Genomic DNA, 15,584 nt, shown 5'->3' with positions numbered 1-15,584 from the left:
TACAAAGAAAAACATGTTAATGTCTGTTACAAGCGTCAAATAAAACACAGATCATCTTTTACATCTTTTTAGGTTTATAAAAACCTGTGTTCAATCGATATCAGGCAAAAAACCTTCATGCGCATTTGCAGCTTAGTGCTAACATACTACTAGAATCCCATAGCAGCGCTAGCACATATTAGCCCGATCGTAGATGTGTTTTTGTTTTATGTTTGGATCAAGTCTTGATATTTGTGGCCCAAACTGAAAGTATAGCACCAACAGTCACAGTTCACCACTGCTGATATGTATCCCGATATTTTGACACTAATAGTGAAAACATCACAAAACTGGCAATAAAAACATTTCATCAATTTTTTTCACACTTTTTAATGATTTCTATTCAACATTTGTCTAATTAAAGATGACTAATTACTGTTTTTGCAATGAATCATGTCAATATTCTTTAAATACTGATGATACCCACAATAAAAAAGCACATTGTGACATACTGAAAAAATAATAAAACACTTCACTTGAACCCTCCTACATTACATTGACATAACCTAGCCATAAACATATAATGGCAGATGTCTTATGCTGTTGTGAGTTTTCATTTACTATTACCATCAAACATTACGACATCTGTCATGAAAATTACCAGGAATAGTAACATGATACCGTTATATCACTGACCAAAATCTGTCACGACAACGCATGACAGCATATGACATCTGCCACGACATGTTTATGATTTTGTCAGTGTTATGCAGGAGGGTTCAAGTAATTATATTCACTATAACGATAAAATACTGTCATATTTCCCACCCCTAGTGCTCAGTCTGACTACAGGTACTGCAATTGGTATTGGGGGAGAAAAAGTGGCATTGGTGTGTCTGTAGTAAAAATCTAAAAATACACCTAAAAAAAAGGTTTAAAATAGTGTGGCACTTAGAAATATCCTGCCAAGCTTTCTTAAGGGTGTGCCTTAGTTACGACTAAGGTCTTTCAGATGTTGTGGCATCTTGAGTTTGTGTCAGTCATAAAGAGGTGGAGGAACCTGCTGTTAGCAGCGATCTGTATTCCTCTCCTAAAGAGTCCCAGGAAAATGTGCTAGTATTCACCTAAAATGGAGAGAAGAGTAATCGTAAGAATCCAACAAGTCGAACTGCATAAAGTCCAACAGAATAATCTGTCAAGAGCTTTATAATGAAGGGATCCATGTAATCATCATCAATAGTATGACAAAGGTCATGACTGTGTTGAGAGGTACTGTAAAATAATATAAATGTAAATGAAGAATAAAGACCAAAGGTTCCTTTACTTACCTGAACAACATGCTGTCTAACTAGATGTGGATGCTTACAGAAACCCTGAAGCTTCTTGCAAAGCTGTTCAGGTGTTGAGTACAGATACAAACCTACATAAAGGAGCAAGAAATACATATTTGATTACAAAAAAACCTCAAAGCATGGAGCTCAGACAAACCACTTCCATCATTAAAAATGCACTCAGCTCCATGATGGGTAATGTTTTACATTATTGAACTGTGGTTTTGGTTTTATTTATTTATATAAATCAGCAGTATGCTTTATGTCCAATGCTTAGAATGTGCTTTAAGATGAATTACTCATTACTACAGATATAATTTAAAGCTTTGTCAATGGCAATTAAATGTTTTCTTCTTCAAGAAGAAGGGAGTATGAAAGGGTATATGATCTTAAGATACCATCGTCACTGTCAGCTTCTTCTTCTTCAAAAAAAGTCTTACCAGGGAATATTTCTGGGTAGACGAGAGCTTTCGGGCACAGAGGGTAGCAACCACAGTGGACCGCTTCTAACCTGCAATGTCAGATATATTTCAGATAAAATTATATTTCCTTTAAACTTTCATAACCGCTCAATATGGTCAGCATGGTAAGACACTGTTATTGCAGACTAGTAGTGGGCGGTATGGCCAAAACTTTACATCACGGTACAATTAAAATGTCTGACAGCTTCGGTTTACATCATGTATTTATATTTTCAAATTAAACCGTTTAAGATGCTTAAATTAAACCTATGTCTATACATTAACACTGGCTTATGATTCTAGGCTGTCCCTTTTTTTTTTATTAAGAAACATTTTTTAAGCAACTAATATAAATGTTAAAATATTTTAATAGTGCAAAATAGCAACAACAAAATTGAACAGTATATATATAAACCTATGTCTATATTGCTTTCCAACTCTAGCCCTGCAGGTCTCCGACCACCAGACACTGCTTGAATTTGAAGAATATTTGACATTCATGCTTCAGTACCAACTGGTCCATGGCTTGTATTGTGCACAAGGCTTTGACCGTGTGGTCTGATTCAGGTGACCGAGTTAAGCGAGTTAGGCTAAGGCTAGCCCCAAAAGACTGGCCACTCCTTTATGTCTGCTGCCCGAAAAAAAAGTGAACTACTTCAGATGCAGCAGACTCATACTCGAGAAAGAACTTCAACCAGTCTACCACCCACTATTATTGCAGACATCAACAAAGAGGAAGATATGTCTTATCAGTAATTGGTAACTGCAGATTGCAAAAAATACCCAATCAATTTAGTTTATAAAGTACTAGCATAATTCAGAGTGAAGTCTGGCTGATATTAAAAGTTTGTTACTAATACTGACTTTTAGGAGCTAAAAATTCCAATAACCAATAATATCGGCTGATGTGATCTAATAAGGTGAAAATTAACATAAACTGCAATAGCTGCAGTTATCTTCATGCCAGAAGTGTAGACTTGAGTCATATGACTTGGACTCGAATCAGACTCAAGTCACAAATTTGATGACTTGAGACTTAACAGAATCCAAAAAGATTTTGACTTGAACACTAATAACTCCATCTTTGACTTGGATGAGCAAGAAACTCATCAAAAGTGATCAACTCTAACGTTTATTTTTTTTTTACTTTTATTGTAAAGTTCGGTTCTGCATAAACTACAAGGTGATTCAAAAAGATTAATCCGATTTCAAAATGATTTATTTCACTTGTAAATCATTACAGAACAATGCAGTAAACTGTAAATGGTTTAAATGAGCATAAAGTTTACCATGTAATTTTACAAGTGCTCAGTATGAACCTCCTCCAGCTGTGCAGACAACATCAACACCATAGTCAAATTCATCCCATACTTGATTGAGCATGTCGGGTGTCGCTGCACTCACAGCTCTTTCAGTGTGATTTCGGAGATTATCCAGTGTTGTGGAACCAACGGCGAACGCTCTGAGCTGTTGGAGGTTCACTGCAGACGAAAATCAAGCTGCACAGTTATGACGGATTCACTCTTATTGAAGTAGAGAACACAAAGTGCTTTCTGCTCAGGGGTCTCCACCTCCTCACAGACTGATGGGAGCCATCTTCCGGTGACAGAAACTCTATGACCCCCTCTTTCTATCGGATTGTGATTGGTTCCTAGTCGCCTCACAGTTGTAAAAAATATGGTGCTTTGAAATCAGATTCATCTTTTTGAATCACCCTGTATTGTTTCTGTTGTGGTGATACACTTATTTAGAAAAGTATATTACTGAGGTTTACCTTTACCATATAAAACAACTCACTAATTATTGGCAGGATTTTGGCCGATACTTACATCCGCTGATGTATTTATAATATCAATATCAGCTGATATTATCAGCCAGCCAATATATCGGTTGGGCCCTATATCAAGCCAGTTCAAATGCATTTTATCTATACAATAGTGAAGGTCACAAAGCATCTTGAGAGCAATGTGCCAACCCCTAATGAGGTCGAGAAAAACTGCCTTCAAAAGAAGAAACCTTGAAAGGAGCCGAGATTCAAAAGGAAAACTCCTCCTCTGGGCGGCTCTGGATAGTTATTCTCAAAGTTTTAAGCAAAGGAGACATGGATGAAATTTACATTTTACCATGTCAAACTCCAAAATACTCAGTGAATAGTTTAATCTAGGGCAAAACTTCACTCCCAACTGACTCAACTCATCTGAACCCCGCAATGCTGCCGGTGGAAAATGACCGGCTGTTTAAATATTTTGTAGAATGAGCATTAATATTTCATAAGTCCATCCATCACTCCCCTCGCTATCAGATCACCATCTCATTCCCCATGCTAAAGCCATGCATATTTTAATACACGATTAGTTCGCTGCCATTCAACTTTGCATTTTGGTGGTTTTGATTGAACGACTAGTCTTCTCAAAGAGGCTTTAGTCGTAATGGTGATCACAATTGAGTTTGTAGTGGCTCTTATCTCAGGGTCACTTCACACAATGACACGATAAAGCTGTTAGATCCGTGGTCAACTTGGGGGCTTTGGTCAGGGGTTGAAGCCAATGCTGGTCTGACACTTTAGTCATGGAGTCATCATCAGTAACTGATTTGATGTGAATTATGCAGTATGTGTTCCCGATGTGGCTGCAACGGTCATCTGACCAGTCCATGCAAATGTCTAAGAACCATCTACATGAGCATAAAACGCTGCTGGTTGTTTACTCCTGAAATGTAGGAAAGATGCTGTAAATTACTCGGGCTGCACACTGTGATGTTTTGCTTTGTTTTCTGTGTAATGAGAACAGGTTTACCATCAAAGATACAGATGAGTAATTGTGTGGGTGTTTTGATGAATCATGCAGTCCAACAATAGCAAATTTCTTTGGTCAAAATAATACAGGCCAGTGTTTATGTTACATGTTATGTAGTGTTTATCATGTTACTTTATTGATTAGGGTTCCACTGAAATACCAGTTGATGACCCGCAGTTTTATTGGTAGATTCTCACAACAATGGTCACCAACCCTCCTTCTGGAGATCTATGCTCCAGCACATTTCACCTCCAACCCAAATCTAACACACTTCCTTCAGCTATTCAAGAACTTTAAAAGGCAATAATTTCATGGATCTGGTGGAGTCAATTAGGGTTGCAGCTCTAGTCTGCATGATGGCAGATGTCTAGAAGCAGGGTTAGTGACCACTTATATGGACTGTGCCACTGGGGAACCCGATATGAAGCACTCCCTGCTCAACTATATGACAGCAAAACAGGCTGATGTGGTGAACCTAAACACAAGCTACCATCATGGTAAAAAGAATAAAAAAAAAACATAATAAAATGTATCCAAACACTCGAAGAATAAGCCTGTAGTTTGCACAATGGATGTGAAAAGTCCAAAGTAAAACTCCAATTAAGCATGTAGATTCAGGGACGTAGGAAACAGGGGTGCCAGTATGGGACCCATGTCTGCTTTCTGCTGTGGTCATGCACTGTTTAAGTTAAAGCTGCATTTTTAGAGCAAAGTGAACCGCGTCCCTCACCAACAGTTGGCCGCTTTGCAGGCATATAGCTAAAACATAAGCAGGAATTTTCAGGCTATTTCTGAGCCCCAGCACAGCCTAATATTGTTTTCAAAACGTTACATTTTCAGCCAACGTCATCATCTCCCGCTCTCATATATTTTTCTTCAACAGTTGTGATCATTTCTCGCTAGATGTGCGAGTTTAACTTGACCAGGGGCATGACACAAGTGATTTCCCACCTCATATCAGTAATCTGATTGGCCGACGCTCAGCTCTTATGCATAAAGTTAGCAGAAAGAAGAGAGAGAAAGAGAGAGGAGAGACAGCAGGGTGAGCATCACGTCAGTGGTTGTTGGTCATATGTGCATCATTGTGCTGCTGTCACTCAACACAAAGATATGTTCAGTTTCATGTTATCCAAACAATCCAAATGGGAAAAAAAAAAAAATAGAACACACAATATTTAGCATGACATCATGGTGTACATCACCTATATATGCTGCTAAAATATCAGTACCCCCAACCGTAAAAAAAGAAATCTCGCTGCTGTCAGAACACAACCTCTTATCTCCAAAGAGGAAACTTTACAGGAGAAGGAAAAATGTTCTTGATTTTTAATGGAAGTAAATGGAAAATATTTTTTCCCAATCATTTTGGACCATTTCTGTTGGTCTGTTAATCATTTAATTTTGACACAACATAAAGGGCAGCTGCCATTTTCAAATTATATCAAAAAATGAAAAATGACAAAAATATATAATAAAAAGAACAATAAACTAAAGCACTACCTTTAGGGAAAAACAGTCCCATTAGCTAACGATAGTGTTTAGTTACCTCGCTTGTTTTGCTTGTGTTATTGATGGCAACCCAACACCAAAAGTTTAGCAAACTGTCCCCAGATGTATATTCTCATTACAAGACCACATCTGGTCCCGTGAGATTAATGAAAGAAAAAAAAATAAAGATGTGTGACAACTGAGAATGGATAATCATACCTGTTCATAAAGCACTATTGAACTACAACAACCAGAGCATTCAATTTAAATGTAAGTTTTACATTTAAATATATAAATATAAAATGATATCAGCCAATATTATCAATTATCAGAATTTTTACACGCTTAAAATCATCATCGTATCAGCTGCAAAATTCTCATATCAGTCAGAGCCTATTACTGATTCAACAGTGCATTTTTAATATATTGCAAAATGTACCACAATCAGAATTTGTAGCAATATAATCACAAAACTGGTATTTTGGCCTCCACACTGATGGTCAAATGTTCACATCTGCACCTAAGTGTAAATGTCTTAACACAGTCAAGCCATCAAAGTGTAGCTATACAAACTCTGAACGCAACCTACATCGTACTATCAGCAGCTCCCTCTGATCTAATGCAATGTGAACGCGGAAACTCAGAGGCGCTCAAGCTCTGGTCTGGGGCAGCTCGTCTTATGAAACTGATTAAGGTCAGTTCCATGTCAATGCAGTTAATGTGTGAGCGTGCAAATGCTTATCAGGCTTTTCATCTCAAATATAATTAGCCGATCATTCTGCTTGGCTGCCTTACTGTTTTTCTTCAGGGCATGGATGGGCGTCTGCTGACAATTAATTAGATTAAGCTAATTTCCACAATAACGAGGACAGAGCGCGGTAGAGAAAACTCCCTCCGCGTGGGCACCGGCTTGCGGTTTTGTGTTGTGCGGTGTGGTGCCGAGCGAAGGAAGGAGTCAGACACTGAATGATGTGAAAGCAGGTGAAGTTACAGGGTTTTTAAATTTAAAGGAAGACATAATAACACAGCTCTGGGATTCAACTGCTAGAAGTGGAGAGAGTGGAACAACCTATCGCATTTTGTTTTTTGCTAAATATTTGATCTATTGTTTGAGCAAGATTAATATTTCTTTAGTCCAGCAACCAGTACATCTCTGCTGTTTCCTACAGTCTATAAACATTTGGGCAAAAGTGGCGCGAGTGTAAATGTTACAACTCACCCCATAGGTGGGGTTAACTGTAAGTTGTAACAGCTGCTAAACAATATGGTTAAACAATGCAAGACAAAGTTCATTCTATAATACATTAAATCGCTGTTGTCGGATCAAAACCTCATATCTCCAAAATGATCACTTTACAGGAGAAGGAGAAAACACACTTTACTTTTAATGTAAGTCAATGGAAACAGACTTTTTGGCTGTTTGATTTGACCCATTCATCATGAAATTTACACACAATGTAAAAGGCAACAGGCTTTTTCAAATTATGTCAAAATGTGAAACATGACAAAAATGGAGATACGAGGTTTTGTTTCCGACAGCAGCAAAATGTATCTATAATAGATTAAAAATATGTGCATCAACATATATATAAGATTTAGACCACAAAGTAAAAGAGCTGGAAAACTGCCTGCATTTCAGCATTACAAAATTAATATCTATAGTACATTTGTGATGAATTGGGTATATGGGAGGATAAGGACTTCCACTGTTTACTGTAGAAGGCTTAGTTGTAACACTGCGCTAAAACTAAACCCCTGCATGAAGGCTGTACTTTAAGCTGATCAGCCCTTACTGTGAGTTACTTATATGCTTCAAAATGGTGATACGTTACAGCCACCAAGATGGTAATTAAATAAAAATAAGGTTTGGATTTTATGACTTACACATACAACTCTATAATCAAAAAAAAGTCTTTAGGGTGAATCTCAATAATTATCTGTACTGACTGTTCTGAAAATTTGTTGATGGTGTTGCTATAGGAACATGAAGAGGTGACCAAAAGCATCTACTACTTGAATCTGTTTAACTACATTCAAAATCCACTTTTTACCTCATGCTAAGTGGTGCCCTACTCCCCTCATACTGACCTCACTAATCTACATCATACCACATCTAACCCCAGTTTGTAGGAAATTTACAGCACTGTCCACTATTGTAGCATCATCCCACCTAATATCTCATCAGTAATACATCCGGAGATTTTGTCGTTTTTTCCCCATTCATCTTATTCAAATCTCCTCCAGAGTAGCTGGTAAACATGCACGTCCACCATGGTCACAGTAAAACAGAATGGAACTTTCTGTTAGCTGCCGTGTTTCCTATCACTATACAAGAGAAGCTCCATGCTGCCTTTATTGTTGGATGCATTGTGATAGTTCCTGACCGCGCATGCACACAATCATTCGGAACGCAAGCTATGGAAACACTTATTATTCGTTTCATCAAAGCAACAATATTTGCTGACTGCTTGCACAAATTGTACTATAATTATATATAAATTGATTCCATTTTGGCCTTTGTTAGATCCTGTATTTACTTTCATATGGAAAGACACAGCTTTGAGAACCCACTTTAAAAAGGAGAAGAGCAGATTAAAAGGCAGGAACGGTTACTTCTTGGTCGGGGCACGAAAGAGTTAATGCAATAAAAGCCTGTGCCCAACATCTTATGGTCTACGAAGAATTGCGAAAGATGCAATTCGCCTGAAGACATAAGTCATTCAGACAGGCACACACAAACACAAATGCAGCTGAAGAGCCTCCTTTCTTTCCTTCCCTGGACTTTGACCACATTAAAGCAAACGAAAACCTCTGTTTTTTGCTTTGTGTCGTTTACTCATCGCTCTTAAATGGATGACGCATCCTAAACTGTCCTAGTACACTGGATTATGATCACACTTAAGCAGTGATTAACAGCTGCTCTGCTTTGGTCTATGGTGTTTTCAAGCAAACCCTTCAAACACGTAGGTGACTGAAGACACTGGCTGAGCTGAACGTCAGCTGAACTGCTCTCAAAGGGACTTGGTTCATATTTACACACAGGATAAATCTGTACTCTAAAGGAGAAGTTGGTGAAAAATAAGGTTTGAATAAAAACCTGCAATAAACTCTTCTAGTACTGGATGATCTGGATGTCCTTGGATGTGTTTCAGTATGTTTTCAGCAGATCAGCTTAGCATTTCTCACGTGTGCACCTTAGAATAATATCTATAAGCAAAAATATTTGGCCATATTTCTATATGAAAGAGCTGCAATAACTGACTAAGCCTACATTCATTGTTCAACCTTTTATTTATTTATTTTTTTTTTTGGATTGTTCACATTTTCTTTTTAGCAGAGCACATATCTGACTCTAGTCTGAACAGGTCACACTCCTGACTCCTGAACTGACCTGCATGCACAAAAGAGCAACACTCCACCTGGAGTAAACAAACATCATGGACGCAATGCACGTTCACAGCTGAAAAGAATTCCTACCAGCACAGAAATATGACAAATCTGCCAAACTGAGTACATAAAACTTGCACTTATTCAGGTCTGACTGTTTAGGCAGAGGTCACACTGCCCCCATATACATTTCTGCCAACCTTGTCCTAAGAGAAATAGGGAGGTGGGTGATGGAAAACTTAGAATTTATTTAAAACCCTGAGCCACCAATCCTCTTACTCAGGCCATGAACTCTTTGCTCTCATTATTTATTTAAATAGAATTTAGCATTTTATTATTACAACGATATATAAATGTTTTGGCAACATATGCTGCCATCCAGACAACGTCTTTTTCAGGAAAGGCCTTGATTATTTCAGCAAGACAATGTCAAACAACATTCTGCATGTATTACAGCAGCATGGCTCTGTATTAAAAGAGTCCGGGTGCTAAACTGACCTGCCTGCAGTCCAGACCTGTCATCACTGATAACATTTGGCGCAGTGCGAAATAAAAAATACAACAAAGGAGACTCAGAACTGTTGAGCAGCTGAAATCCTATATCAATCAAGAACGTGAAAACATGTCACTATCAAAACTACAGCAGTGTCTCCTCAGTTCCGAAATGCTTACAGAGTGTTGTTAAAAGAAGAGGTGATGAAACACAGTGGTAAACAGGCCCCCGTCCTAACTTTTTTAGAATGTGTTGTTGGCATCAAATTCAAAATGGGCATATATTTTTCAAAAAAATTTCTCAGTTTCAACATCTGATATGTTGTCTTCGTAGTATTTTCCATTTAAAAATATGGTTTACATGATTTGGACATCATTGCATTCTATTTTTATTTACAATCTGCACAGCATCCCAACCTTTTTGGAAATGGGGTTGTATTATTATTATTATTATTATTATTATTATTATTATCATGATGAAATGGTTACCGGTTTCACGGTAAACCGCGGTAAAATTAATGACGGTTAGTAGTACCGTTTGAACTTTAAAGTATTTAAAACCGCAGTCGATTACCGTGGTGTGAAAAACTCGCTGTACAGAGTCAAACAAAGGCAGAATCATTCTCTCAGATGCAGCCCTGTGTGTGTGTGTGTGTGTGTGTGTGTAGATGGGGAGTGGGAAAGGGAGAGAAGGTAGAATATGGCGGAATGTAGTGACAGAGATTCGGAGATATTTCAGCCTTCTAAGAAGACCAAGTCTGATGTTTGGTCATGTTTTGGGTTTTATAAGGATGCAGAAGGAAAGTTAATTGAAGATGACCACCCTGTCTGCAGAACAGGCCGAAAGAAAATAGCGGCGAAAGGGGGCAACACATCCAACCTTACGAGTCATCTTCGCGACCACCACCCGCTACTTTTTAGAGAATGCAAGGTTAACTTTAACGGAGAGGTCTGTGGGGACTTCGAAATAGAAGAAATGTCATGGTTTATGTGGTTTAATTTACGCTTATGGTTCGTTAATAATATAAAATGAAACTTTTAGCGTCAAAAAAAACCAAAAAAAAACCATCGGTGAATCAGCTGTGAATCGAAACTAAAGCTTTTAACACACATTTATGTGGAGCAGAGTCTCCAAAATGAGCTCTGAGTTAACAGTCACACAAACTCTGGAACGAGACGCTGCAAAAGTTCAATCTGAAAAGCTCCCCTTTCTCACTTGCAGTGTGTACTTTCTGAGAAGAGAATAACACTGTCTCAAATCACTCAATGTCCCCTACATAGTGCGCTACTTTTCAAACAAACACAATCCTCATTAACAAGCAGCTGAGTTTTAAATAGGGGATTTGTAACCTGTTGTTAATGTTGATTATAGATGACTTAGTCGAACGTTTCACGCACTCTTTGGGTGAAGGATTTGCTATTTCATGATCCACGAAGTGCACTACATAGGGAAGATAGTGTGCTTTGAGGCGGGACTTCGCGCGAGTGAACGCTGTGTGCGTTTCAGAGTTTCAGAGATTAAACTTTAGGAGTGTTTATGCAGCTCAGATGTGCGTTAATTTTAAGTTATGTTTTAGTTTTAAAATGCTTTTAGAGAAGCAGCTCCACAGGTGAAGACACGCTGTGTGAGTTCTACACTGTCTGCAGCTCACAGCGCGGTCACGCAATTCCTCTGTGATTTTGGCTGTTTTTCCTGGTGCACTGTATTGATTAGGGGTACAGCGCCACAACGGCACAATAATGCTGCAATTGCAGTTCGGACAGAAATCCCCCGAGTGCAGCACTTCTTAGAAGTAATAATTTTCCATTAAGACCCACCTCAGAGTTGGTCGAGATTTAATTCTCTATGCAGGGAAATTCATAGTTATTGTACTTAATAATAATAATAATAATAATAATACAAATGTATTGACTATATTTTTTAATGTTTATGCAAACAAAAAGTGCATATTGCTGCCAATTCTATTTGTGTTAACATACTAATTGGTGAAACAAGTTTCAGTTTGTGTATCAGTATTTATTTATCAATTTATTTTACTTTTCAACACATTTGAACAATATCGCGATAATATCGATAATCATGATAATTTTGGTCATGATAACTGTGATATGAATTTTTTATATTATCATTATCATTATTATTATTATTATTATTGTTATTACTATTATTATTATCATTATTATTGTGTTGAGTCAGTTTATACAAGTGTACAGGAATATAAATTAGAAGGGTGCAAAAGCAAAAAAAAAACGTGTCCCAAGGGTAAATTATGAGAAAGGACAGCTATGCATATTAGATATGTATTTTAGTGCCCCATATGAAAGTATCCCAAATTTGAAATTAAAAAAGTCAGATTCAGCATTTTTGCTCCTCATCAAAAAAAAAAATCTCAGAAATCTGAAATAAATAAATAACCTGAGTGGATATTTAGGGTGTAATGATTTCAATATGAGAAACTGAATTTGAGTGACACCTCCTTTACTCTCTTCTGTGCATCTGTCTTTTACCATCTTTGTGGAAACCTCAGTCAATGATTAAAACTAGCTATCTGAGACCGTCCTATCAGAGTGAAGTGGGTGGGAAATGGGGGAGAGGCTGTTGCTAAAGACACACCCACAAAGAAAAGACTTGCCTTTTTTCTGAAGCTTATAAATTCTAAGGGTTTTGATTTATTTTGTTAGAAGGCTGTCACAGCAAGCTGGTTATATCGGAGATGCTATATATAATATCCTGGTTATATTTATCAAGCTGAACCAATCTGTGTCGTATATAATTACAGCTGTGAAATAAATCTTTAATATTGACAGTCAAATCGAAACTTGATCTCAGAACCTGAAAACGTGTATGATTATACCACTAGTGAACGCAGCTCGGTAGATCCAGGTGTTTTTCAGCTTGTAGAAAGTAAAAAGAGAACTTATGAGTGTGACATTTGGTTCTTGCACAAACACATACTGTTACAAACTCACTGTGGGAACAATCCATTTGGAGTAAATGTCCTTCATTGGCAGACGGCAGAGTTGACTTACATGGCCACGCCGAAGAACTCGTGCTTGGCCGTAGAAACGACGACATCTGCTTGGCACAGCGCTCTGAGGTAGTCCTCCTTACTGGGCATGAAACCCCAGTGCCGGATGTGGCTGACCAACTGTTCTTTGGCTTCGGCGAAGATGTCTACAAAGGACAGGGACAGAACATAAGTCTGAGACGTCGGCATCAGCGGAGGAGCAATTAGAGGAGAGAGGCAAGTTTCCGCTTCGGCCTGTAGTTTGTTCGGAAAATGAAAAACATGAGGCCATCATAACTTCGGACGTATAAAACGGGAAAGGGCAAAAATAATCAATAGTGATCCTATTAGCAAAATCAAAATGGATTAAAAGAGTTTCAGCGTGATTGCCTTCCGAGCAATCGTAAATATCATTTCGAAATATGAGCAACATTTATGGCCTTTTTTCCCCCTTGTAGCTGTTTATGCTACTATAAAAGCGTAGATCTCAATATAAGAGATTGTGATTCCTGTATGCTTCTCCTTGCCAATGCTGCTCTGTCCGTATAAATTAACCGAAGACAACACTATAAATTTCAAAGTCTGTCCAAAAGATATTAAAGCATAATCATCTACTAATGGAAGTGTATTTTACCAATGAAAATGGTTTGAGTGTTAGTCATACAGGACTAATGGATGATCTCTGAACTCAGAAGCTGTGTATTTAACAAACTAGTTACTAATGTCTTGATACAGTGCTGATGAGGGCAGCAGGTGGTAGCACTGAGGAAAATCATAATGTGCAATACTGTGCAAAAGTCAGAGGCCACATTTTAAGCATTATTTCCAGTCAAAATGACCACCAACTACAAGTTATTCATTTTTCAGTTAGAAAAAATACAGATAATTGCACAGAAAGCTCCAAAATTAAATATGATATGAGATTTTTCAGTATTTAGTGTGTCCACTCTTTACTTTTATTACAGCTTCCATTCTTTTCAGGAGCCTCGCTTTCAGTTTTTCAAGGAAATATGTAGAAGCTGGTTGCATTTTCTGCTTCTCACCATCCAAGTAATCCTAAACACATTTAGTGATGTTGAGGTCTGGACTCTGGGGTGGTCAGTCCATTGTTCTGAGAGCACCAGCAGCTTCTTTGTTTAATGAGTCTATTTTTCCTTTCCTCAGAAACAGTTTCTTGAGGAAAGCTGCACATGCTTTCAGACCCATAGCACTGAGTTGTCTTCCCACAGTGGAAGGATGGACAGAAACTATGGATGCACTGAAATTTTTTGTCTGGAAAAAGACTCATTTAATAATGATTAAAAACTCTCTGTTCTGGTCAGCATAGACACATTAGATCCTGCTGGAGTCTGTGGTCTTTTCTTCTCTTTAAATGAGACCATTTGAGCTAATTCTACAGTAATTTGGCCCCCTGGTGGAGAAACTTCCGACTGCTAAATGGGAGTTCCAAAGCCAGGTTCACACTCTTTACATTTAAAAACACGTGTTTTCTGTCGTTATAATTATAGGGAGGGACCTCATGACGGATTCTATTATTTTTATTTTTAATATTATTCAGCAGGCTGTTTACAATTAAATTAGTCCACTTGTTTTCTGTTCTCTTTCCCAACATGGTGATTATGGCCTTTGAAGTATCATTAGAATTATTTCACTAATTGAAAATCATAACTGAAAAGGCAAATTGTAAATAAAAACTCTTTCTTTCAGTTTTCGGGTGAGTGTGTCCTGAACTGCGAAAGAATTTGCATTTCAGTGCATCACTAACAAAAACAGCAGTAGTTTTTTCAGGACTGAAGCAAGAATGGAGCTTGATTGTCTCCTCTCTCTTAAAGCTGGAAGCTTTAAGTGCTGTTTATCTGATGGGGACAGTTTTTGGGGTCTACCAGGTCTTCCAGGTAGTTGTCAGGAGTCCCATTTTCCCTCTAGCTTTTAATTATTCATTTATTTTCATTCATTTGATTTTCCTTTTTCTTATGCTGATGGATTATCATATATAGTACTTAACAGCTGTTTTGTCACGTAACGGCTGTTTTGACTAGAAATTCAATAAATGAAGGTTGTGACTTTTGCACAGTACCGTATAGAAAATTTACTCCACTGAAAATGACTCAGAAACTAGAAGTAAACTTTGCGATGCTTCGACCTGTATGCACACATCTTTCTGAAATACGACTGCAAATGAAAACCTGCATCTCATATTGCCACTTCATTAGCGCCGCTGGGTGTGACCTACTTGAACTGACTCACGTCTGCCTTTCAGTCTAAGATTTTAATACAATATGCTCAATATAATATTAAAAATACATCTGTATGGCTTTGCATCTCATCTCTATAGGCCATGGTATACCTGGCACGTCGGTAAACGTTTCCCCGAGGACAGACACTTCAAAGTTCAGTTCCCGCTCTCTCAGCTTCAGCAAGGTCTGGAAGAACAGCTGAGGGTCTTTGTCATGTTCCCTTCAAACAAAGAAACAGAATATGAAAATCTCACAGCTACTACACCCTGAAATATTAAACTAAGGTATCAAAACAGAAGAAGCACTTCTAATGCCAGGAGGTAGCTACACAAAACCTGTGTACAGTATGATACATAGATATATGTGCTGCAGCTGTGCTGTACCATCAATTACAGACTAATACAGA

General features: G+C 37.9%; 1 protein-coding gene across 4 annotated transcripts in view; it reads right to left on the bottom strand.

Moving 5' to 3' along the window:
- Nucleotides 1–349: 349 nt before the first annotated feature.
- The window catches only part of gtdc1 (glycosyltransferase-like domain containing 1), a 72,500-nt gene continuing 57,265 nt past the window's right edge, over nucleotides 350–15,584 (bottom strand). For all 4 annotated transcript variants that reach the window (XM_036571324.1, XM_036571341.1, XM_036571333.1 and 1 more), the window contains 5 exons: nucleotides 15,289–15,398; nucleotides 12,964–13,108; nucleotides 1,751–1,821; nucleotides 1,308–1,399; nucleotides 350–1,103 (listed from right to left, as the gene is read on the bottom strand). In XM_036571324.1, the coding sequence (XP_036427217.1) occupies nucleotides 1,020–1,103; nucleotides 1,308–1,399; nucleotides 1,751–1,821; nucleotides 12,964–13,108; nucleotides 15,289–15,398 (502 nt within the window). In that variant the 3' untranslated portion in view covers nucleotides 350–1,019. The remainder of the gene's footprint in view (nucleotides 1,104–1,307; nucleotides 1,400–1,750; nucleotides 1,822–12,963; nucleotides 13,109–15,288; nucleotides 15,399–15,584) is intronic.

Source organism: Colossoma macropomum, unplaced genomic scaffold (assembly GCF_904425465.1).
Source record: "Colossoma macropomum unplaced genomic scaffold, Colossoma_macropomum, whole genome shotgun sequence".
NCBI lineage: Eukaryota > Metazoa > Chordata > Actinopteri > Characiformes > Serrasalmidae > Colossoma > Colossoma macropomum.
Note: the sequence above shows the minus strand (reverse complement) of the source record. Positions and strands in the feature narration are given on the sequence as shown.